Raw genomic sequence first — 26,412 nt, 5'->3', positions numbered from 1 at the left:
ACATTTTTACCGTACTTAAAAAGTACACACAAATAAGTGAGACAAAACAAACACAAAATAATTTGACTGATGACGTCATTATGACGTCATCATTTGTTTTGATTTTCTACCCGATTTTGGTCGTTTGCTGTTAGTTTTAGTCGGAGTACCGGTTACTAGAACCATTTCACAATTCCCAAAAGTAGTTTCGTCATGATTGCATCTTTTATGACGTCATCATTACATTATTAAGACTAGACAACTTGAAATTCAGGAACCAAATGTACGTTTATTCCGAAAAAAGCGATCAACTACTATCATTATAAGTTTTGCAAATGCTTAAAATTTTGAAATTGCAAGCAATAACAATAATACCAGTACAGTATGACGCAATAATGACGTCATCAAGGGTATAACCAGAAAAGCAACTACCAGGGGTAAATTTCCCTTTTAGCCATGCCACTTCAAAATTTAAAATAACATGTAATTATGATCTACAAATCAAATGAATAGGCCTACACGACACCAGATTATGCAATGTCTGAATCTTAACACTGTCAATTCAAGATGAAAAAATTAGCGGTTTTCTTCCTCTTTCGTGATCACACGAGGAAATCTCAGACATGTCCAATTGTCCAATGTTTGATTGCTAAGAGCTGTATCTAACGATGTAACAACAATCGTAGACAAGTTTGGATCGACTGAAGTTATCACAGCTTGTTGAACCAGTTGATATAACGCAGTTTTGTTGCTGTCATTTTTCAAAAACTTAGACCAGTTGAGAGGAAGACGAGTATAACTTGTGACAACCACGTAACATCCAGATCGTTGCTTGTTTCTTGCAGAAGATTTGATGTTATTTTTCAGATATACATCGTAGACAATGTCAACACTATTGTACGTTGCTACCTTGCCAGTAACGTAAGGGATAACGATTTAAAAAATGTATTCTTCAAATATTTTCACATTACCTCTGGGTTTTATTATTTGCATGAGTGCTGAACCGTCTATAACATAGACGTTGCAACTTGATACAGTACATTGTGGACATCCAAAACGTTCTAAAACTGTGAGGATTTTGTTGTAGATCTCAAAGAACCGTTTGCAGATAATGCTATAGGGTACAATGATACTTCGTGCTTGAAGAACAGCTTTGAAGAACAGGACAGCAAGCATCTTTGCCACAAACATAGCTTGAAACAAACACTCTATGAAGAAGAGATGATTTATATTTGACTATGGGTTGTGTGTTCTTCTTTGGTATTCGCGTTTTGCCAAATAAGTCTAACGATACTTTGGTTATTGGTTCTCCAAAATTTTCATCTTCAAGAAAACTGGAAGATCCAAACGATTCAAATTTTGTTTTCCCAAAGTTATGAAGGTTTAGAAGCTGTTGCACACCTTCATCATTGGAGGCTTGCCTTGACCACTTTGTCAAAAGTTTTCCAGACGAGTCGGTGAAAGGGTTGCCAAGCTCTTCAAACGTTTGTACCAAACAAATCAATTCTTCACGAAACCTCTCGTGATAACCTTTACTTTCTTCGTGATGAAGCCATTGGAGTTTCTTATCACTAAAGCCAATTTTATCATGAAGTTTTGTCATCATTTCTACAATCATTGGTTGAGAAATCATTCATCGTTTAAAAGCTTCTTCGTTTTGAAACAAATCTATAGTACCTCCTTTACTTTTAACAACGGCATTGCACTGCTCATGATTCTGGTCAAGTGCCATTGCAGAAAACCTCTTACCGGATTTTGAAACCACAAACTTCCTTCAGCGAAATGTGTCTTCAAAGTGGAATCAGTTTGCTCAAATGCTTCAATATCACGAAAGTGAACTGATGTCCAACGAGCATAAAGGTGATGATTTAATGCAAAAAACCTAGGGAAAATGCTTTTCAGATACTTGCAGTACATTTTCCAATTTTGCAAGTGATGACCCCGATAATTGCTAACCGGACAGACGTGTGCTAGACAGGTTCCCCCAGTCCCAACATTGACCCTCGCTCATCACGGCTCCAACGCTCACAATGCCTGTCCCCAGCAAGCCTGTTAAGCGATGGAACTTCAGAATGGCTAAATGGGAGTACTACAGCCTCCTCAGCAACGAAGCCCCACAGTATATCCCATCTCCACACAACAACAACGTGGAAGAAGCCTACCAGGACTTTTGTGATGCAATAACATCATTATCAAGGTTTGTTATAATATGACGTAAAAAGAAAAGTTGTTTCTCCAGGTTTCAACAAAAATTTCGAACTCTATTACTTTTCAGCCAATCCTAGGAAGGGGTGCGAGAATTGATTGGTAATTTCAAGGTGGTGCCGACACGGCAAAAGGTTAAGAACCGCTGGTCTAGTGGATGGATTAATTCACTCTGCCAATTTTGGTGACCCGCCTAAATTAGTGGTTCAAAATATCGACAAGTATGCAACCTACCAGGATTAGTGAAGTATTCTCAGTCCGCGGAAAAAGATTCTCACATTCAATCAATATAAATGCACTTTTTAAAATGTCAAACTAGGGATGGTAGAAGTAGGGGATTGCTCACTCAAAATTAAGGTGGACAACTGGAGGGTCACAATGTTATGACAAAATTTGATGCAACTACAGCTTGAGGTCTACTGCCATATGTCGCATACTCAGGTGCAGTTTATATGACCTGCCCACGTGTGTACAAAGTGTGTATTGCCACAACAAATGTAGGAAATATTTGATATTATTTTTATTTAATAGTATTCAAGTCATAATAGTGCAGTGATAGACTTCACGCAACACCGGTAACAGTAGTAGCCTCACACTGCTGCAGTAAGGTTTTGCAGATTTTCTAGCACCCAAAATTTTAACCAAATATAGCAACTCGTTTGGTGAGAATGAATTTACATAAAATCAAAGAAAATGTTGTGTAGTTCTGCTAATTTTTGAACTTTTTAGTAACCCTCCAGCTGTCCATTTCGCAAGAAAATTCAATAAAGTGAGTCGTCCCGGTATTCCACTGTCCCTATGTCAAACTCTGCTCATTATAAAACAGCAAGCTTTTGCAAGAAAATTTCATTGTATATCTTCGGTTAAACTGCACACCAACCGCGTCACCTACACGTTCCATTGCGTCACATTGCTGGTTCCGTCAATTAAATCTAGCGAAAAAATACATTGAAGTAAGAAGCACACATAGTAGGCTACTACAAATTCAACAAGAGTGATAGAAGTGTCCGCCAACTCGTGGCTCCGTAATAATAACAACAGCAACTTACACATCAATAAGGAGATATAAAAGCTTCCTGCAAAAAGTAATGGAAAGGAAATAATTTTAGGAAAGGAAATAATGGAAAGGAAATAAATGGAAAGGAATAGGAATATAATGGAAAGGAAATAAAATGGAAAGGAATAGGAAAGGAAATAATGTTATCACGTTATGAATATCATCAAAATAGAAACAAGAACAACTCCAACGTGCAGCACAACAAATAAAACTTGTAAAACGGCAACAAATACTGTAAAACTATGCCATGCTTTTTTGTTTGTTGTATCCAGGCTTACACCTGGTTGTTAAAGATTTAGCTTAAGAGGACGGGAAGGTGAGGAAGCCAATCTTTGTGACCACCTTCAAGCATACCTTTAAGTGTCCTGCCAGAGACACAGCCTTATCCTCTTGAGCGGTGTCAAACCGGCGCCCTTTCGATTGCTGTTTCAGGACTCTCACCACTTGGCTATGCAGCCGACGCCATGATCGCAAGTGATACATCAAAGCATACGGTGTAAGTAGCTAGTAACTTCACGAAGTTCAAAATAAAACATAACCTTTCGGCAATAGTACAATACACCTTTTTTTTTCAAGCGAGTAATTTGGTGGACGTTTGGCCCACATACAATCTCTGAACACATTGATTTCAGAAGTCCCTGTCAATCCAAGCCATCTTACAAATTTTCTGACTTTGTTGTGACTTTTTCTGTTGCCATGTCATAATCATTGTGGTTGGGCACCGCGGAGGACTCGTCCAAGTGATCGTAGGCTGCGTCTTCTTCATTGTTTGCTGCCATCGCGTGTAACTGAGAGTTCTGTTCGGATGTTTTAAGCACGATGTTCGGCTCGACATAAATTCCGCTTTCTGGAATTCTATTCTGTGACGCGTCTGTGGATGCATCTGGATGAGGATTTTTCACTGTCGATTCAGGATTGGCTTTGCGTCTAAAAATGGAAGGATGGATTAAAATTGCTGTAAGTTTTGACTTTAAAACCTTGTAATGGCAGTTGTTATAGCCTACTGTATTACACAATATTTGAAATCTACTGAAAATAACCTGACATTGCCACTTTACTACAATCTTATCAATTTATTACTCTTAAATATACGTCAAATTCATTTAATTTAACTTAAAAAAAAGTCTTTCTGTTATATTTCAAAAGATCCATAATCATATGATGCTTCTGATACTAAAACTAGTAATTGCAATGTTTTTGCAGGTAAGCTAATATCTACCAGGAGATATTCATACCCACAATTGAATCTTTTGCAGTGACACACATTATTGTTGATTTATCATAACTATCAAATAGTTTATTATTTGTCATGGTTGCGGTGGAATGACGCATACTTTCATAAAGTGAGTAATACCTTTTAATGTCTTCCCAGCAGCAATGCATCTAACACACGTACGTTACAAACAAACCTATGCTACGTATACGAATGCGTAAAATATTAGATACGTATAGGCCATTGCATGCAAAAAAGCTACAACTTCTGTAACTATTAGGGTGGGTCGCGAAATGGACTTTTTCACCAAATCGAAAACCTCAAATGGTTATTCGAAAATAGGCCCAAAAAAACACTCCATACCAAATCTGAGCTCATTTGGTCTAGGAATGGCTTGCGAAAATGCATTTGCAATTTCCCAAAAATCCTGATTTTTTGGGAAAAATGCCATTTACCATTTTTACTCCAGAACATGAAAAAAAAATTTTCTGTTACACTATATTGATGAAATGCATGCCCTTATACAATTTAGATGTCATTGTACTCCTTTAAAGGCCAATTCAACTAGGATTATGTCTCAAAACTACTTGTTTGAAAATGTGAAAAAAACGCCAAATATGCATGATGACGAATACAATTGAAATAACGTGTATTGTATACTGCAGTGTATTATACTGTATACTAGTGTGTATAGTAGGGTGTCCCACTTTTAGGCGACTTTTCAGGAAAATTAGGTTCGGGTCAAATTCTGACTGGATTTTCGTCACTGATTTTAAAAATGACGTTATTTTTTCATTATGACGTCATCTTGATGCGCCAGCTAGCGGATTTTTGCTATTTTCGCCTTATCACAAATATGGTAAGATCTAGAGAGTTGGAACTTGCACCAAAATGACCGGAAGGGACGATTTTCTATTTATTGTCAATACAATATGAAACGCTATCTGCAACAGAAAAGGAGTTATTTTGAAAAAACATGTTTTTGGTCATTTTTGGACAAAAAAATGAGAAACATGGCAATTTTGCTACAGTGACGCTTTTATATCGATTAAGTTGCTGTGCTGCGCCACATTGTTTAACAATTAAGTACAGTGGTACTTGGTAGTAGTCTACTAGCATATTGTATTTACAATTAATTACCTCAGCATTGATTTTTGCATGCATGTTGCAATTACTAATACTAGCAAACGTTAAACCCTTGGTCATTTAGTTCAAAGATCTATCAAACAAAGCCACCATTCAACAACACAACACAGTTCAATGAGATTATTTATCACACCATACTGTGCAAAGCAGCACAAATGCGCAAGTCTGTTTTGGCCAAATCATCTTGGTCATCCCGAATCAAGCCGTTCACAACGCCTTTCAGTCTTCCAATGAAGCGCTCTGTCGTTGTTGTCGATCATACGCCAAAACACTGATGGAGACGAAAAACATGCTATGCATGGAGCCATCTGACTTTCTTCGGAGTAAAAATCACGTAAGTTGCCACACTTCAAAAGCGCCTGCTCGATATCAACGTTCTTGGAAAATTTTTCTGTCTTACCGCATCAGCAGCAAAAGGCGGAGCTTTAGTGTGGGAACTTAAAGCAACGTTTTTAGTGCTCAACCATTAGGATGCATGCTTAACGATGTATCAGAACAGCGTTGAATACTGGTTCATCAACATATTTATCTGCAAGTTATAAACCTCTTGTGAACAGTACAATTGAGGGACCTTCAGCAGCGGAAGGTTTAAGATGGATGACCAAAGATGCTGGCAAATGAACACAAACAATGAAAGAAACCATACGTTGAAGTTTAGGGATATCCTGAGGCTCAACACAATACCCAAAAATCAGCATTCTTAACTAACCACTCGCTGTTGTTATCCAACGCGCATGGGACACGCCTTCTTGAGGATAAAAAAGTGGGAGTTTCAAATTTCCTGGAACATCCATCAATAAATCAGCTGCCAGAGCAAGAAGACACATACGGTCGCTCCAAAAAGATGTATCTTTAGCTTCTTTCTTGTACTCAGAAAGCCATAAGATCTTGGCTTTTAAATGATTTGCGGCTATTTCTGTGATGGAAACTTTACAATCTTGTCGAATTTTCAGATGTTGGGGCTTAGGTTTTGGTATTTTCTTAATTCTGTTCATCAAACCACCATCTGCCAGACAAAATTTATGAATCTTGTTTGCAAAATATCCCAAACAAAAATGATGCAACATTGCATCATTTTTATTTTAGGATGTACTGTTTATGACATAACGATCGAAATAAAAGCGTCACTATATTCTATTGTTAAGCTACTATCACTGTACTTAATTGTTAAACAATGTGGCGCAGCTAAATAATCGAAATAAAAGCATCACTGTAGCAAAACTCAAGCAAAATTGCCATGTTTCACTTTTTTGTCCTAAAATGACCAAAAACATGTTTTTTCAAAATATCTCATTTTCTGTTGCAGTTAGCGTTTCATACTGTATTGACAACAAATAGAAAATCGTCCCTTCCGGTCATTTTGGCGCAAGTTCCAACTCTCTAGATCTTACCATATTTGTGATAAGGCCAAAATAGCAAAAATCCGCTAGCTGGCGCATCAAGATTACGTCATAATGAAAAAATAACGTCATTTTTGAAATCAGTGACGAAAATCCAGTCAGAATTTGACCCGAACCTAATTTTCCTGAAAAGTCGCCTAAAAGTGGGACACTCTAGTGCAGTGGTTCCCAACCGGGGTGCCGCGGCACCCTGGGGTGCCAATTGCAATGCTCAAGGGTGCCGCGAGATAATTGAGATATTGCAATACTGCGGCCCATTCTTTATTTTAACTTTAACCCGTTAAGTGCGGAATTTATTTATTTCTAACCGAGTTTCAGTGCGTATAAAGTTTCGCGTCTCGCAGTAATTCCCGCTCCTTTCTGGAGAGTCGCTTTAATGGAGAAGTCGCTTGCGATAAGTTGATAATCCGCGGTAAGCCTTTGTTTTCTCGCCCAGGAAAAACAGCGTGAAAGACATTTTGACTCGTTGCTGTTCTTCCCATAAAAACGTTTGAATCGCATCATTATTGCCAGGTTTCATGATTTCATTTTGCGAAGAAATCGAGAAATCTATTTTTACTGGACTCTCATATTGTTTTGAATCAGAAGAAGAAGAATTAATTGACATTCGTAACGATGGAAATTTTAAGCTTATGCACAAGCAGATGCCTCTCGACGAGTTCTGGATAAAAATTTAAAATGAATATCCTTGCGTTGGAAAGAAAGCTATTGTGCTTTTGCTGCAGTTTTCTACGTCATACCTATTTGAGAGTGGATTTTCCGTATTAACGAACATAAAAACGAGAACGACTGCTTATAGTCGAGGAAGAAATGCGGGTGGCTTTATCGAATGTGCCCCCAGATATTAAGGGACTTTGTGGAAGAAGTAAAGCCCAAATTTCACACTGACTTTTGAATAAATGCATTTATTATGCGCGCTATACTGTACAACTCATTCTGTGTTATTTCATGCAGTTATTTGAAATACAGAAACATCATAAAATTGGTCCAGTTTTACCAGGGTGCCGCAAACTATTTATCTCTTTGATAAGGTGCCGCAAGGTCAAAAAGGTTGGGAACCACTGCTCTAGTGTATAGGCTAAAAGTAATTGATAAAATGCTTTATTGCAGCACACATTTAAAGCATTTTCTCAATTGTTCGAAGTTTTGTACCATTCAAGCTGAAGTACATAGAAACATACAGTATTATGCAAAAGCATCTATGAAAGCAGTTCGGCTGCAGTCAGTCAATTCATTCATCAATGGTTGCTCCATCATAACTGCCACTTTGGTGCACAAATGAAATGAAATCCTTCTTCGAATCAGATATTGGATGAATGGCTCTTGAATTAAGCTTCGACAGAATTTGGCCCTCCCTAGTGCCTCAAGGTTGGCCTTCACATTACCAACACGACCATGTTTACTAACGTACAACCGGCAAACTCTGGAGGCCAAAGTCAACTATCGAGCATGGTTTAAGGGGCAGATATTGATGCTCTCTAGTCGGGCTGGTACAGATCCATTTCGAATAGCTGCACAAACATCATACAGATACCGTTGATCATCCGATAAATCATAGACAATCTCTTGAGGTAGTTCTCGGATAGGTGGGGCATTCTCGATAGGTTGGAAATTGATATCGATAGGTAGGTATTCAGCAGACTTACAAAGCTGCCCAATAGGTCCTTTGAATGACCTATTGACCTATCACCGGTAGTTTCTCCATCAAGTTTGATAAAAAGATGCCGGAATGGCAACTCATTTATGTGCAGCATACATATCAGCCAGACAAGCCGATGGTCCAAATGATTTTCTTATAATGCGATAACCCCACCATGCATTCCAACGTTAACATTTGTTGAGTCACATCCGATGAACTTCAAACTGGTCAGCCAATTTTTTTCTTTTAGGGCAGCCGATAAGAATTGCTGAATGTCCTTACTCTGTCCGCTTTGAGGAGTGAAGTGAGTTAGGTACCTGCCACCAGGCTGTTTCACTACAGAATAATGTTCTTCTTTGGCCACGTGCTTGCCGCTGCTTCCTGGTCGTGGAACAAGTGTTTGATCTTTACGGCCATCAAAATACACATCCTGGACCAAAGCCGGGCACACTGCGATGGAATTGCAATCCACATTTTCATTTCTAAGATATTCCTTATCTCTTTGGATTTTACTCTTATCAATTATTTGTGAAGTATCATCTTCCGTAACGATGCCGATATCAACTAAGAGAGCAGTACATATCACTGCTGTTGCTCGAATGGACACACCATATCTTTCACTTTCGCGTACAGTATTTTCAAAAATCTTCTTTTGTGAAGCCAATCGAGAACTTGATACGTTTTCGACATTGACAGTTCTGGCGTATCAGCAACAACATCCCTAAATGAAGACGTAACAGAGGAAACAATTGACGACGAGTCATCGGTATCATCAGTATTAGTAGAGTCTCCCTGAATGTCACTGGCAAATGTGCTGCAATGTGCAGCTGCGGATCTAGATCCTTTCTTTGCTTGTTTCCGTACTTGCTCTCTTAGAGCTGCAGTTCCAGTTGGATCGACACTTTGAAGTTGAGAACTTGAGCGACCACTATCCCTTAATCGCTGATCCCACAAAAAATGCAGATCAATCAATGGTATTTGATCCTCTTTTGTGCACTTGCATTTGATATGAGCTTTCATATCACATCCACAATTGTGTCCTTTTGAAGTAAATTTAGTCCGTTTTTTCTTGGTGAGATGGTTTGTTTTGAGATCTTCACATTCTTTAAGGAGCCTAACCAATTTGGTTTTCATAGTCTTGTCTGGAATTAGTGGAATATTGGTACAGATTTTGAGGTTAATTGATTTCACATCTGACATTATTTGTGAAAGGACAGCTTCTTCGTCCCCATCCCCCAGGCATCTTTCCCTAAGGAGATTCAATTTCTTCAAAATATGCTTAGATATTAGAAGTTGTGCCTAGGGTAGCTTTCTAGAAGGACCAACAATAGGACATGCATTTTTTCTGGTTATTTTCAACTTTGACAGCATTGTAATCAGTCTACATTAACACTACCTCTTTCTTACAGTATAATTTTGTGAATGATGCAATATTGCATAATTTAGCAATTTTTTTCACATTTTAAAGTAGTTTTTAACATAATCATGAGGTGAATTGTGACCTTGAAAAGGGTATAGTGGTATCTAAAATGTATAAGGAGATGCATTTCACCAATATTGGATCACAGAATAATTGTTTTTAAGTTCTGGATAAAAAAATAATGAAGCCATTTTCGCCCAAAAGTCTATATTTTTGGAAATTTCAAATGCATTTTCGCAAGTTGTTTCTGGTCCAAATCAGCTCAGATTTGGCATGGAGTATTTTGTCGGGCCTATTTTCACATATCCATTTGAGGTTTTCGGAATGGTGAAAAAGTCCATTTCGCGACCTACCCTAGTAACTATACTACAGTACTACAGGTTCCCATTGAGTTTAAACATTTGCAAAAATTCAATCAATACAGAAATCTAAACGGAATGAAACGAGACCTGGAGTCGTTTTTATAATCACAATTCCAATTATAGTGCTCTGAGCGTGGCAGTTGCTTTGCAATCTGTTTGTTCGTTTTGTATGTTCGAGTTAGCCTCCAGGGAAGAACATTATTTACTACACTATTCGTTGTAAGTTATCCTCCTTACAGGGCTGTCGAAAAGATTATTTGATCTCAGTGCCATTAACATTCTTGGGCTATTGATGAAGACATTTTCTGAGAAAAATGCATTATATCCTATGAATACGTGGTAATTTTGTGAAATTTTCGAGTTCCTTGGAAGGGTTAGGGGCCCACCAAATCTTTCCGGGCCCGGGTCTAAAAGTACTCCCTGGACCCCCTCTGTCAACGCTTCTGACATCTTACCTTAGTTTCATGAAAAGAATTGCAATAACAACCAGACAAGCCACCAAAAGAACAGACATAATAGAAGCGACAATGGCGGTTGAAGCTTGTGTGGACTGAATGCTACGATTGGTGGACTCTGAAACAAACTATACGAGGTAATAAAGTATTTTAGAACAAAGTACAGTATTTTGAAACTATTATTCTAAAAGAAAGCACTTTCAAAAACCATTGTGCATTATTTGGCATGTATAGGTAGGCTACTGTTAAGCTTCAATTTAATTTCAAGAATGTGTCAACTGTTGATTTCAGGAGATTGACTATGCTAACGTTTTGGTTAAAATCCTACCTTGATCGAAATTCTGATGAGAGACATTACCCAGCAAACATTGAAGTGAGAACTTATTATTTTCATCAACAAACTAAAAGCTATTTACGAAAATGGTTGGTATCGACATGATAACAGACGATCTCTGATAGACCATCCTTCAAACGTGTTAAAATAAAACAACTTTACTACAAAGCAATTTTAAAACAAAAGGTTTGTAAATGTAAACGTCTACAAGAACGATAAACTATTGCTTACTTCAAGGTGAACCAAACTGTTGAAGTGCTTTGATAAGAATGATTACATACATAGGTGAATAAATTATTTAGATTACAAAGTTACAGGCCTCACCTGTGGTCTGCCCGACTCTCGAACTATTGAAATGGGTTAGGTTTATTTATTATTTTACAATTGCAGCTTACTTCAAACAATATATATGTATTTTAGTAAAACCTTTTTATTAAAACGAAAAACTTAAACAAAATTGTTAATTATAACAGTTTAAAAAGTTTTTTCTAAATTTGAATGGATTAAGATTTTTATGCAGGAGAGGTTATGTTAGGTCAAAAATACGCTGCCATATGGCAACATGGGGAATGAAAGGGTTAAGATTTTTATGCTCGTTCCACCTAATGACCTACTTGGTAATATTTGATTTGAAGGACAAGCAGCGATGACATAACTAAAAATTATGTTTGTAAACTTGTCTCTATTTTCTGTTGTATTTATTGACAAGGTTGCAGGTTGCATGACGGTTTTAGATGACACAGTTGCACAATATCTCCTTTCAAGCTCTGCCATGCAATCTGCATTGGTTGAGTTCCGTTGTGGCTTATACTTGAAACATTTAGTGGGAGCATGCGCATTAATCTCATGTCCTTCATACTGATTACCTGGAAATATATTGAAATAAATTAGAAACACAAGTTTAAAACATGAGTAGTTTGCCATAATAAATCAGATGGATAAACGCTTAACCATGCAAACTAAGGACTGGATCAAGCAACGCTAAATTAACTCTCAATGTGTGCATTTAAGCAAAGTATTTAAAGGCAGTTCTCATTCACTGGTGCTTAGGTATAAGCAACGCTAATTGTAGGTCTGGGATTAGAATGCTTGGGAATAGAGATTTTGGGGATTTTAAAGATTAGGACTTAGGGATTGGGGAAATACTCTTCAAAAGACACATCTCTACAGTAAATTGTTTAATTCTCAAGTATCTCTTTCCTGATGAAAATCCTCCAAATAATAAGAGTCTCCTACAAGTCAGCAGTTGTAAACTGAGCAAGTGGCAGTTGAACAAGTGTCAATTTAGCTAGCAACGTTTCAGCAATTGGTAAAAATGGCAAGTGATGAAACTGAGAAAGTGACAACTAAGCAAGCCGAAGCTTAGCATGTCACAAGTCAGTAAACTCAGTTTAACAAGTGATGACCAAGCAAGTCGGAAATAAACAATTAAATCTCATTTGCTGACATGCTAATAGCTGAAATGTACTTGCTGAATTGTCGCATACCGAGAATCCTAATTTCCTTTGTTGTTTTATGAGTTACCATTCCACAAACTGCAGTTTAAATAAATAACTGCCGCTTAGAGTAACTGCAATTTTACCAACTGTTGTTCTCCTAATAATCGTATTAAGATATGCTAGGGGTTTGACTTACCGTCTGGCAGAGTGACGACATCATTGCTTTGATAGTTTAGAAGGAAGACAAGGTTTATGATGAGCAAAAAATCACTTTCTGTCGCTGTTGCAAATTTCCAATCACAGGTAATGGTTCTTGGCTGATTGCCTCCATGCACATACGCTGGAAAGTGTTTAATGCTTCCAAACCCATCTTCAAGATCAGTGACAGAGCATTGAGCTTTGATGCCATCAACAGCCAAAATCACTTGCAAAAAAAGTTAACTATTAAAAGCTTAAAATTGTTTCAAAAATTTATTGTCATAGTTTATGTGTTTGTGTAGCCTAATCTAAGTCTTATTAAAAGCCTGAAAACTTGCTAAATTCAAAGCTGTACCACATCTGTACAACAAACTTAACGGTATTCTAAAACTGCGGATTACCGTATTTCATAGATTAAAATATTTGTCAGTTGCAATAATTACAGTCCTTTAGCTAAAAAGACGATTACAGATATTCAAACATGATAGATACAATAGGCCTACAGTACTCGTTGGATGAAATTTTTTTTTTTTTGTGCATCGTATCCGTAGGCTACAGCTTACATGCTTATTTATTTGTATTAAATTAAGTTGAGTTGAAACTTATCAAGCGATAGTTTGTGCAAACTTGAAATAGAAAGGTAGTAAGTGCAACGAATGAAGCGATGCATAATTTTAGGTGTAGTAAATCGAAAGGGTCTGAAAGGTTTGTTTCATCACCCAAAGTTTTTGATCTAAGAAATCAGAAAAACAAGCTTGTTTCATATAGGATTCTTTATACACACGAGGATTACATAGATGGATTGTAACTCTAGCAGAAAACATCCGAATAAAATAACAAGGACAGGCCACTGAGGGAGGTTTCAGAAATTATAAATTGAAAAATTATCAAAAGTGATTCAGAAACTTTGTCAAACCAACAAGTTGGGGCAAGAAATTTACTGGAATTGGATAATTAAAGACTTCACTCTTATAAATTCGATGACCGGGCCGCGAAAATTTTTTTCCCACGAGATTTCTGTCTCATTGATTTTAGTCACTTTAAAAGTAAGATTTTTCGAAAGTGTTTGAGAGATTGGTTGATTCAGATTGCGAAATAACTATTTGCCAATAAAATTCTGCAATGATAATAAAATATAAGCTTTCCCTAACCCTACTTTTTTGAAAAGCTCTTGTGCACCGCAAAAATAATTTAAAGAAAAAAAAAAAGGTTAACTTTGACGGCGTCGAACCCTCGTTCTCACAATTACTAGGCAGAGGATGATACCACTGAACCAACCGTGCCAACGAGAGAATGTTGCATTCACACGGTTTTAATACAAACTTTTACCAAAATATGTAAATGAGACAGAAATCTCCTGGGAAAAAATATTTTGCGACCGGGCCCGCGTCAGTGGTTAAAAGTTTCTACAAGTATGCGAAACTGCCAAGAATAAGCTCTAAAACTCCTTTCTCAGTAGGACATTGACTGCCATGGCTTTCATATATGAATAGCACGTGGGTTTGACTGGAGGCCATGGCATCCATATATGAATGACACCTATGTTTTACTGAAAGCCGCGTCATTCACATATGGCCTCCAGGGAAATTTTTACATAAATGGCTTGACAATCAAAGTAGGATCAATATTTCCTCAATCAATCAAAAACAACAAGAAACTTCACACATGAATAAGAGCACAAGAACAACCTTTCAATTCTATCAACGGGATTTTTACAAGAAAGAGATAAAACGATTGGCTTTCATGAGCTTGGCCTTCTTGTCCCGGTTTGTCCAAAGCCATGTCCTCAGTAATTTCTATAAGGTAGGCTATACCATTAAAAAGTGTATACAAGCGTTACCTAATAAGCATGTAAATAGCATTTCCCAAACCATTGCTTGATATGTTGTTCAAAACTGTTCGAGAAATATTTTTCAGCGTTGTATCTTCATTTACTTAAATCACCTGCAAAATAACATCTGAGTAGATTTCAAGACTATTTATTTCGTCATTAACAGTAAACTGCTATTCAGGCTTACACAAGGTAGAAAGCTGATCTAGGGGAGGGTGGGGTAAGATAAGCAGCTTTTTGCTTAAGTCGCTTTTTCAAAAGAACGGTTTGTTTTGGAAAATTTTAATAAGGTGAACTTAAAGCACAAATGAATCAGCTAAATTTTAGATTGAGTTTTATCACCTTGCGATTTTTAAATGTTTTTATAATGATACTTATTTGCGTGTTGCTCAACTTACCCCGGCATAAATTGTATGGGGTAAATTGAGCAATGACCTGGGGTAAGTTGAGCAATTCGATTAAGTTGAAGCATTCCCCTGTCAGTTTGTTTGTATTATTGCGAGGCATTATGCTTTACAACACAACACTGTTTTTTTTATCCAATACGAACCTAAAAAGACACAAATTCAGCAGTTCAAACATTAAATAAGCTAAGGCTATTTCTTTTGGGGTAAGTTGAGCAACTGCTCCAAGATACGTCAACTAGCATTGCACATTTTACCCCATCCTGATTTTTCTGAGAAAATTACAAATATTTTAAAAACTACAAGACTAACCAACCTGAACGTTTTATTAAATATCCTCACACTTTATACTTACCAATACAAAAAAAAACAGATTTGATTTACATAGTGTAACAATAAAGTTATTCAGTTTTTAAAAAAAAATAAAAATTTCGATTTTTCGACAAAAACAATATAATTGCGTGCCATTGTAAAATGCAACTCGCAGTGGACATAACAAATACGTTGAATGAAGTGGTATTATGAGTGATATATCCAGAATAAAAAAAAAATTCCGCCGACTCGTTTTTCCAAAAACAGGGGTTGCTCGTCTTACCCCATTGCACACTTTACCGCAGTCTCCCCTACATTAATTATGGACTTTTTGGATCGTGTCTGTAGAAAACATATGTTATCCTTAAAATTAAAATATTATAATTCATTTAAAGAATTTTAAAAGCAGAAAACATAAAACTTTAAAAAAATTAATTAATATTATTTATTTGCGTCAGACAAAGCTGTCCAAATCCAAAACAACGAAATAATAGGCTACACACACTACAACTGCACAAAGGTCACAGAGAAGCTACTTTGGATGTCGTCAGTTTACGAGCTAACAGTCACTGGTAAAACGGTCTCGACGATGTTGCAATTCTATTCTGGTACGTATAAGAATATTTATCTATTAGGTAGTTTTCATAACAATTTGCACTTTGAAAACTCATTTAAAAACTTTTGTAAACACTTTCATGTTGTTGTTTGATTTTGCACCCTATTGGTTTCTTCACTTTTTCAGTTCTCTTCTCTTTTGAGGTTGATTTTTTTTTCAAGCCGAGTCGCCTAATAAGTTTATCGCGCGTGTAATATGATTAGTTGTGAAGAAGACACTGCATGATGATTTGCGTCTGGTGTAAATTGCATACAGTTACTTCTGTCTGTGACTAAAACAAAACCATTTATTTTACGCAACGGATATATTCTTCTTGGAATAACCTACTTCAAAGTTTGGTTGCCTTGTTTGTCAGTTTTTAGTCTTTAGATGTCCCTCTAATGTGAAATTGGCGAAATGAAGCAGATATCGACTGAAAAAAACAACAATATGTTGATGAAATGTATTTTGAAAATGAATTCGCATATAAATATGAAGAAGTTTCGAACTAGATAAGTTGTCTAATACAAGTCAAATGCATCACTTTACTAATTGGGGAATGATATATAATGCTATGAATGAAATATCTCTAACCTCGTACAAGCCTGATGGCAGCAAGTGCCATGTTTTCATTGATTCAATATCATCAGCTGTTGAATCGATTTAATAATCGACAAGTTTGCGATGAGAGAATGCTTGCACACGATCGCCTATACTACAGGATTCTTATATCGAATCAACGTTAGACGAGTTTGATTAATCGTAAAATTGGCTGCCTCCAATGACTGCACAAGTGGACATCGCTTATTGTTATGTTTCAAAAGATAAGTGTTAGAACAGCACATTGCTGTTTCAGCTTTGATTTATTATCATCATGGTTGAACCGATGTAAAATGACGTAACTCCTGGGTATAGAATGCGAAAAGTCTTCTCATTTCACTTGCATTTGATCGTATTTTCCTGTTTTCAAATCCCACCATTGTTACGCAGATCTAACGTCAAACGACGTAAAATCGATGTAAATACGTTGCTGCGATTGAAACAAACAGAAATAAAACCATTTCCATGTGCTTGTTCTCCGCTGACCAATCGGCCATTTTTACGTTGATTCAACAACTAAACACGTTGAGTAGACGCACAAATGGTCAATTTTTCTCTGTAGATTTGTTGACGTATTTCAACTGCTCTTTTACTTATTTGTTCTTACATCCTGTTGTTTACGTTATAAACAGGCAGTAAGTTAACGATAATGGCATAATTTATTAACCCATCATTCAGTTCTACGAATGATATTTGTAGTTGTAAAACACTCAAGATAGAAATGTTTGCTTTGAAATTACTTCGATTTTCGAAACTGTGCCCATTCAACGTTGCAAATCAACAAAATAGTAAATAAAGCACAGACGCCATAACTCTAGCCTTGCATACAAGAGGTAGGCTACACGCATAGCCTACTATTTCAGCCGTCATCACGCATAATCAAATGTGCTAATACTTGTTTACAACAAGGTAGTCCAGTAAATACAAACATAATAACTTTTACATGTGAATCTTCATTAAAATATTATTGAAGCAGAAACGCTATTGACTGCACAATACGCGTATTGCAATGAGAAATACTTAATCATATGACGATATTTTATAATGTAATTAACTGCATTAAATCCGCGTTTATTGAAGGTTATTTACATTCACCGTTGCTTTTCAGCTAAAAAATCGCCCATTTTACGCATAATCGGCGTGAATGTGAAGTATTTCCAGCTTGGGTGCCACGCATGTGGAAAGAATATTAGAGACTTGTCGAGAGATCAAATTTCGCTATTTCGTGTGTCGTATATACACGACATATGTATCGTATATAAAACGACATAGTTTGCAGGTTCTGATATTGTACGTCGATATCGACGAGAGAAAATGATGAAACAACAGCTACAAGAAAAGTTACGCACGTATTTACAGGGAGAAACCACAAACAAAATCGTTTGTTAGTACCAGTACGACGTACCAAAAACAGTATTTATAAATTGCTGAAAAAAATATGCATTTGAATGATTATATTGTTAGCTGTGTAAGAATATATTTTTTGCGGCTTGTAGCCAAATCTGCCTACATCTCTAGCAACACTTGTTTCCGATCTTCGCATCTTTCCAAACAAACTGAAGTCAAATAAACAATTTTCACGTCTAAGCACTGTGGTCAAACGTTGAGTCGATATAATAGTGTCGCACTTTTGCCGGTTGGATAATTACAGAATAAATAGATTCTCGGCAGTTGATGAGCCGTTATGGTTGTTAGTGTGAGAGACAGAGCGCAAAGTGTGATTACCGTGGGAATACCGTGACGTCATTATCTCAAGCAGAGCAAGCCTTGTTTCTTTATTATAATTTACATCTAACTTTGGCGATTTGACTCCTGTCTAATAAATCTATTATGGCTATAGATATACACATGATTCGAAGACACGTTTGAATTTTTTGGAAAGTCAGATAAATTTTCTTTCAATTGGTAAAATATCTAACTGACAGCATGCATATCAATGGCGTAATAAACGTTCAAAAACCGTGGGCACTTTATGCCCACCCCCAACTCAGGGAATCCCTTGAGAGCCCAGTCTGAATACGGTTAAACTCGATTGATATTATTCTCTCTAGCTTGTTCATTCTTTTCTTTTACAAGAGAACACACAACCATGCTACCTACTAGGCCTCGAACTGTGGCTATCGCTTTACTAGTCAGTTTTATGAAAAGTTCACACAACAAACCAATCTGGTCATACCTATAGTATTTCGGTCTGTGTCTGGATTGTAACTCTTTTGAATCTAGAAGAAGAAGCTTTTTGATACAGCTTATCACGTTGATCGGCGAAATGTTTACAGTGCAATAAAAATCATACCAATAGACATCTCGTATTACCTCTCTTTATATTCAGCAAACAATTAAAATCAAATTATAACTATTGTAGAATTAAATCAAATATAGTTATTACTTATTTAAAAAACGGGGCGATTACTTTAAACCCGTATCAACGTAAAGTCAATCGGGGATCCGCGTAAAGCAGATACAAAAGCATCAAAAATTTGAGAAAAATGTGAACACTAATATAAACGATGACCTTTTAGAGTACATGTTAATTGTATGAGTACATGCACAAAAGTGAGACAAAGTCCAATTTGAAATTCTTCTGTTGCATTTTTCAAATTTGAACTTCTTATGTTGCATATCGCGCGATTTCGGGTATTGAACCCTCTTCAGTAAGGCGATGTGAAAATAAAAAAAAATAAAAAATCGAATTATCACACAGGGTGACTATTGCTATGTAGAGTATTTCTGTAAAATTTCACGCAAAAATATTCAGTAACCGTAAACATGTAGTCAATTTTGTCCTAGGCATTTGTTGCCAGCACAGAGTTGCCAAGTACAATGTTTTTAAAGAAAAAAATTTTGTTTATTTTTTTAAATTGTAACAATTTCCAACTTTAACAATCACAATTACATAGCCTATGACGCGACTGCTAGTTGCCCTTTTAGGTAAAGGCTGGCGGTGTACGGTAAGATATTAAACAATCACCTGGCAACCCTATTTTGCTTGGTCAGCAAAACCAGATGATATTAAAGCTTTTCTTCACTTTTATGGCAAGAGTAGGAATGCACTGTGCATAAGATGACACTTTGGTTTTGTTGTAGTAATATGTATTACATAATCACACAACGCACTGCATCAATATTCGATTGTTTTCGCCGATTTACATTTGTTTTTTGACAGACATACTAACTGCAACTCAACCAATGGTAGCTTACACATCAACCAACCAACTTTATATGTGCTTGTAAAACGTGCACAAACGAATGAAGAATAAAGAAAATGAACAAGAAACAGTGGTGAATATCAAAACATTATACTGCAGCCAATGAAAGAAAGTCATATTTCGTGTCTGCTTTTGACAAGACCCTTCGCCAAGCAATTCCCTCCCAAATGAAACCATCCCGTCGTCTATGGCCAGCAACACTTCCACAGTCGTTAGTGACTTCCCGAATGAGGTGCTCCATAGCCTGAGTATGGGCAGGAAAATGAGGGCATTCGAACTTTGTGTTTATCAAACCTTTTAGTTCATCCATGGTCAAGTGTAAAGTAAGGATAGACTCAGTAAGCGTGGCATTGTCTTAATCAATTAAAGAGCACAGTGAGTTGGCATCAAAATTTAATTTTGGTGGGGTAAAAGTGCGGACATGAAACATCACCAGAGTTACTGCCTTTGCGAATATTTTCTAACATGTTTACAGCAAAAGATCGCAGCGCAGGATAATCACTGAATACTGGGGTATTGTCATATTCAGATGTAGGCTACCAGGTGCAGCTGGTTCGAAAGAAGAGTCATTTTCTTCACCAATTGCTGCAGAAAACTGCTGCTTTTTCCATTTCTCCTCCTTTATCACTTGTGACTTCTTTGCTGCAGCAAAGTCATCTACTCGCTGTTGTTTGAGGCTCTTGAAAAACAAGTTTTTTGTGTGAATGATAAATGTAAAGAACACAATATAATCCATGTAAATCAGTTCAGTTTATTTTTATTTCTGACTGTCACAATGAAAAACATAATAATATGCCAAACATAACAAATAATACTCTTTCGAACAAATGGCAGCAAAAATTAGTGATAGTCAAGAAAAATCTTCTCAACATAGCACGACTAGCTTTAGTGAAAGCACAAGCCTGCCTTTACAGACATAGAAATTAGAACAGTATCTGAATCACTTTCCAGTGAGGAAATGCTTTAAATAGGAAAAAGAAAAATCCTTAAACCACCTACTATCTAGAGTTGGTTGCACTACATCTGCAATGGTCAAGTAGGGTTGTAGAATTGGCAGTAGCCTCATTCTCTTTCTCATATGGCTCCAATCAACAAATGTTGTTAGAAGAGCCACGTCAATGACAACAACTGACCAACTCCAGTACACAACATGGGACCTGGATCTGCATGACCATGTTATCAAAGAATATACTCATACAAGCCTGCACTGTCTGCACTACTCATACGAGCCTGTGATCGAACAAAAGTTTGGTACATTTCATAGAAAATAACTAGACAAAAAAACTTGAAAAGATATGTAAGAACTCACCTTTTTGTAAACTCTCTTTTGAAGCATTTTCGTTGTTCTTTTGTCAATAGGCCCAATTTGGTATAACGGTGCTTCTACTCCATGATAACGTTGGGAGAGGAAAAACTTCAATTCTATTTTAGGAATGCGATCTTCATTTGAAAAGAGAATAGTTAGCTTTTTTCCAACTTCCTGAAAAAGTAATTCCTCATGAGTGTTCTATCTCTGTGAACATGCAATTAATGATTACAACACATAAAGGTTTTGAAAATTGTCTGCTAGTTGGTTATTGTACGTGTAGCCTACTGTTTACTCATGCAAGCTAAATGTTAGTGTTTTTAACAACTATCCTTCATTCGTATGAAAATACACGAGTTGGTCTATGTTTTATGCCACTACCTTAACCGTATCTGTCACTGGCGTAGACCTTATGGTCTCGCCCTCTGCTAATTCAGCAATTTCACATAGAAGCAGAGACGCTACAAACCTGAGATTTCTTGACTTTTACTTTTTTTTCTCGCCCTAAATTTTAATCCCGATTATGTTGGTATCGGATAATTGTGAAGTTCACAATAAACCTTTTGTCACAGCCAGTTATGAAATGCAAAAAAATTGCCAATATTCAGTAGCTTGATTGACGGTTTACTATTAGCGTGAGGTTTCATTTTGTGTCTGTCAGTCATAACACGACGGCGCTAAAATTCCATTTCCTTCCCAAGCGTCAAAATCCGTCATTTTTACATTGATTCAACGTCGATTTTGCTGTCTGGGTAGGGAGTCGGTCTCTGACGCTATACGAGTCATTCTTTGCTGGTAGACATCAATTAGGAAGGTAATTTGTTATTGGCGCAAATTGCTTTGTAGTGCAAAAAGTGTGGAATACTGTTTGCACAGAAACGGAAAAACAAAATTGATGAAATTCTGTGTTCAATGCAAAAAGACTTTCAAAATAAAGTGCGAACTGAGAAATTTGACCAAGAAATAGCGAAAATAGGTCTAAAACCAAGTCTTTATCACCATTTCTACCTAAAATACACAATCACGAATATATTTTGCGAAATAAATTGATTGAAGTGATAGATAAGGCTTTTGACCAACGGCATACTTTTTCCCGGTGTTATTTGATATAAGCCGACGGAGTAATTAGCAATAAGAGAGACGTAGACCTGATGGTCTCGGCCAGTAACTCTTGCCGCCAAAAGGAAGCAGTGACAGATACGATTAATCAAAACATGTCAGAGAAAAAGTTACAGTAGTAAAGTACTTGAGTATCACCTTCAACAAAGCACAGAATGCAAGAACATATTGTAGTGTCTGGTAAATCAGCAGTGGGAAGCTCCTTGAAGGGTCCAATGACAGAAGAGCTTTCCATGCTTCTTACTCTCTTTTTAGAACTTTTAGGCATTATTTAACATTAACAATGCTACCTACAACAATTAAGGTCAGCTTTATGAATTAAATATAATAGGCTATGTGAAGAGATTAATATAATTTTTTGAAAAAAGGATAATCTACATAGCCTATATACAGTAGGGTGGGCCGTTTTTGACTTTTTTTTGAAATTCAAAAACGGCTAGTCAAAAAAAGTGGCACATGCATGAAAAAATTACTTGTGCAAAATTTCATCAGTTTAGGGGTGCATCTTCTGCCCCCGCAGGGGGGTCAAACTTTCAATTTTTTGAGAAAAAAAAAAGGAAATTTCACTTTTTGTTTTAACATATATTATATTTTTTTTAAATTTTTTTTCTGGCTAGTTATAATTGTAAGTGGAATGTGCCCAGAACTTTCCTATGTAAAGGCATGTTCACAGCTTAAAGTTTACTGCCCCCGCATCGACGACCAAAATGCTGAATTTTCACCAATTTAAAATGCTGTTTTGTCATTGCTCAATAAACAAACTTGTCGCAAAAGGGCGAGATGGTGTTAACGCTGTACGCTCATTTATGTTCTGTCCACTGCCTTTGCAGGATGATACGAATTGACAAACTATGAGATGTAGTCTTTCTTAAATTAAAAGCAATAGTAGCCTACGTTTGATCAGTTGCAGCTATAAAACGCAATCCTATAATTTACTTCAGAATAAAAGCAATATGATCTGCAGGTTCCGTAAATGGAATGTACTGTACAGTTCCACGTGAATTGTTATCATGATTTTGTTTACACAAATTTGTCATTCACAAACCACTAAACGTTCACTTGATAGGCTACTACAGAACCACATACAAGAGTAAACTTTGTTTGGCAGCAATGTAACGATAAAAAAGAACTTGTGTTAACAAAAAAAAACAAAACGAAATTGTGTCAAAAATACAACAAACAACAAGGTCTTTTAGCCAGTTCCCCAGATTTTGCTCAAATTTAGTTCTGACTGAAGTCTAATGAATCATAAAATCTTGTTTCGACTGGAACCTAAAATTTTTTTTTTCTTGATTGTAATATTGCTTTAATGTAAGCTACCATCTCTTTCAATGCTGTCCACCACATGTGATGAGCATCTGTTGTGTGTGGCAGAGAAAACTTAGAAAACAACTGTTGTGAAGGCATCTTTGTTTTGATGTGCTCTTTTATCACATCGCTGTCAACACCACGCATCGCTGGGGGTTCCGTAACTGGAATATTTTGCCAGTCTATCATCTCAAAGTAACGTTCGAAACTGAACTGCAATATTGACAGGATGAATTTTTGCTGACGAGTGCTGTAAGGTAATAATATTCTTGAATAGAAAATTCTTCTCCATTCTAGTTCCCTTACATACCGTACTCTTTGGTATAACATCTCCAATCAAAATGTTTTCAGGATGGGCATAAAACGCATTCCTCTATATTACTTTGTTGAGGATATTGCGAGCTTTATTCGATAGCTTCTGAGCAGAGTGTAGAATTTTAAAGAAATGTTTTGAAATTGCTTTCCTTTATAATGGAAAACCATACTGGAATATAAACATTCATAATATAGTCCACACGTTCAACCAATACAGCTGACGCGTTAGATGCAACATATAAACGTAAAATTCTATTGGCTGTGTTCAACCATCTTGAGTGGTTCATCGTACCAGGACTCCTATATGCGAAATGAATTGATATATCTCCACTTTTCACTGCTCTGTGCATGTGTAGAAGATATTTTTGGTCAGTGCTGAGGAGATTTTCATCAATTTCAATCTTTGGTACCGGAACTGCTTTACATTTTACAACATCTAGTTGTGTGACAGTGGCTACCTGCTTTATAATGGGCCCAGTGAAGCTATCAGGTCTGCTAGTATTGCCATATCTTTTATAAGATGTCTAAGAGGCAATTCATTAAGTGGAGTAGGCATATTAACCATTAAAGTGGGTTTTGGAAATGATCTTCCAGGAGCTTTATCATGACGCATTTTTGATCTGTGTTGATTGCGGTTCTATCGCATCCAATTGCCGTTACATTATCGTAGCTAATTTTATTGGATCCAAGATATTCAAGAGTCCTGGTAGCTATTGACACATTAGATCAGTTGGCTACAGTAAAATGACCAATGAAATGAGAACTTGGCTCCTCAAGTAAAGTATTGTGCTCTTCAACTGCGAAATGTTTTCAAAGTCGCCCAGCATTTTCATTTTGTTTGATGGTTTAATCTTTTCGGCCATCAAAATATATGCTTTGCAAATTTATGCACATGATAGGCTTACTTTCCATTTGAGTTGTAAACCTCATTTTTTCCTCGCTTTTCTCACTTTGCTTTTATCTATGACTGATTGAGATTCGCTATCCATTACAACTCCCGCATCTTGTAGAAATGATGAAGCAATAAGTGCTGCGGACCTATCTGAAATACCAGTACGATCGCATGATTCAGCAAATACTACTAAACTGGAAGTAACCTTGCTTTTTCTGGGGTTTTCCGAGGCAAAACTGGGTTGATAATCAAAATCTTCGCAGCGTTCTTCATTGGATGACAAAGTTTCTGAGCTTGAATAAGAAGTTAAAGGTATTTTAACGAAAGCGCTATTTGTGCCTGCTCCTGCGTCATCACGTAAAGAACGAAATTGTTCTGATCTTGCGACTCTCCTCAGAAAACGTTTAAAATTAGATTTTGCTTTGCAGATTCTTTCATATGGTCCAAATTTTGCTGAAATTTAGGCCCACCTCTAGAATTTGACTTCAAAAGGTTATTATTTTTTTTGTAACTGTTTATCATAAATATGTAGCCTACTGATGTTCGTACCTCATTCGTATCATCCTTCCAAGTTAATGGACAGAACATAAATGAGCGTACAGCGTTAACACCATCTCGCCCTTTTGCGACAAGTTTGTTTATTGAGCAACAACAAAATAGCATCTCAAATTGGTGAAAATTCAGCATTTTGGTCGTCGATGCGGGGGCAGTAAACTTTAAGCTGTGAACATGCCTTTACATAGGAAAGTTCTGGGCACATTCCACTTACAATTTATAACTAGCCAGTAGAAAAATTATAAAAAAATTATGTTAAAACGAAAAGTGAAATTTCCCATTTTTTTTCAAAAAATTGAAAGTTTGACCTCCCTGCGGTGCAGAAGATGCACCCCCAAACTGATGAAATTTTGCACACATAATTTTTTCATGCATGTACCACTTTTTATGACTAGCCGTTTTTGAATTTCGAAAAAAAGTGAAAAACAGCCCACCCTAATATACAGTAGACAGAACTAAGAATTTAAGTGTTGAAAACTTAGTTGTCTGAGCCTTCCGTAATACTATGAACTTGATTAGTGTCATTCTCAAAGCTACATATCAAAAATGCAGCAATGTCAGAACCACAAATAGCTACTTGACCTGAATAAGCAGTTCTTATTCCAGAAGACCTGATAATTACAGAGATTGCCTCCTACTTTAGCCTACACAATTTGAAAAACCAAGCCTAACCTAACTTTGAACCGAAGCCTGAATGATTATTTTACAACCAAGCATAAAATTATAGCAAACAGTTCAGCTGAGCACAACTTCTTATCTGAATTTTGCAAACTTATCTTCAGTAATCAGCATCAAGCTATAAATCTCTAGTCTCAGCAGCAGACAGCAATCGCTCGCGCGCGCGTGTGTGCGGCACAACGCGTTTTCCTTTACTAGCCATTCAGAGCGCGCTACCTGGATCACGTGGATTGATGCGTTGTGATAGTATTTTTTGTGGAATCACCTTGCAAGAATTAGAAAATACTAACCTTAAAATGCTTACATGTTTACGAATACTGGATTTCATTGCATAAAACTTGACAAAATACTCTACACAACTTACAGTAGTCACCCTGTGTGATAATTCGATTTTGTCCATTCAAATTTCACATCGCCTTACTCTTCAGTACAACTTTTATCAAC

At 36.6% G+C, this 26,412-nt stretch overlaps 1 protein-coding gene and 1 long non-coding RNA gene across 7 annotated transcripts; one reads left to right on the top strand and one right to left on the bottom strand.

The window, feature by feature from the left end:
• Positions 1-2,694: 2,694 nt before the first annotated feature.
• LOC145783010 (uncharacterized) lies at positions 2,695-26,412 on the bottom strand. 6 transcript variants are annotated; one of them, XM_082594767.1, is made up of 10 exons: positions 26,259-26,361; positions 21,105-21,275; positions 19,102-20,474; positions 18,766-18,808; positions 16,338-16,422; positions 14,688-14,791; positions 12,846-13,073; positions 11,825-12,076; positions 10,877-10,994; positions 2,695-4,168 (listed from the first exon to the last, which is right to left on the bottom strand). In XM_082594767.1, exons 6-10 carry the CDS (start codon positions 14,719-14,721, stop codon positions 3,898-3,900), a joined length of 903 nt encoding a protein of 300 aa, XP_082450893.1. In that variant the 5' UTR covers positions 14,722-14,791; positions 16,338-16,422; positions 18,766-18,808; positions 19,102-20,474; positions 21,105-21,275; positions 26,259-26,361; the 3' UTR covers positions 2,695-3,897. The 6 variants fall into 6 exon arrangements, with proteins under 6 accessions (XP_082450893.1, XP_082450892.1, XP_082450895.1 ...); XM_082594766.1 differs by lacking the exon at positions 26,259-26,361 and having other exon boundaries at positions 21,105-21,858; XM_082594769.1 differs by lacking the exons at positions 19,102-20,474; positions 21,105-21,275 and having other exon boundaries at positions 26,333-26,371.
• On the top strand, positions 4,528-15,991 carry LOC145783011 (uncharacterized). The gene is made up of 3 exons (XR_014290894.1): positions 4,528-4,584; positions 10,661-11,013; positions 15,853-15,991. It is a non-coding gene; the product is annotated as an uncharacterized LOC145783011 (long non-coding RNA).

The sequence above is a fragment of the Aplidium turbinatum genome, chromosome 14, assembly GCF_918807975.1.
Source record: "Aplidium turbinatum chromosome 14, kaAplTurb1.1, whole genome shotgun sequence".
Taxonomy (NCBI): domain Eukaryota; kingdom Metazoa; phylum Chordata; class Ascidiacea; order Aplousobranchia; family Polyclinidae; genus Aplidium; species Aplidium turbinatum.
Note: the sequence above shows the minus strand (reverse complement) of the source record. Positions and strands in the feature narration are given on the sequence as shown.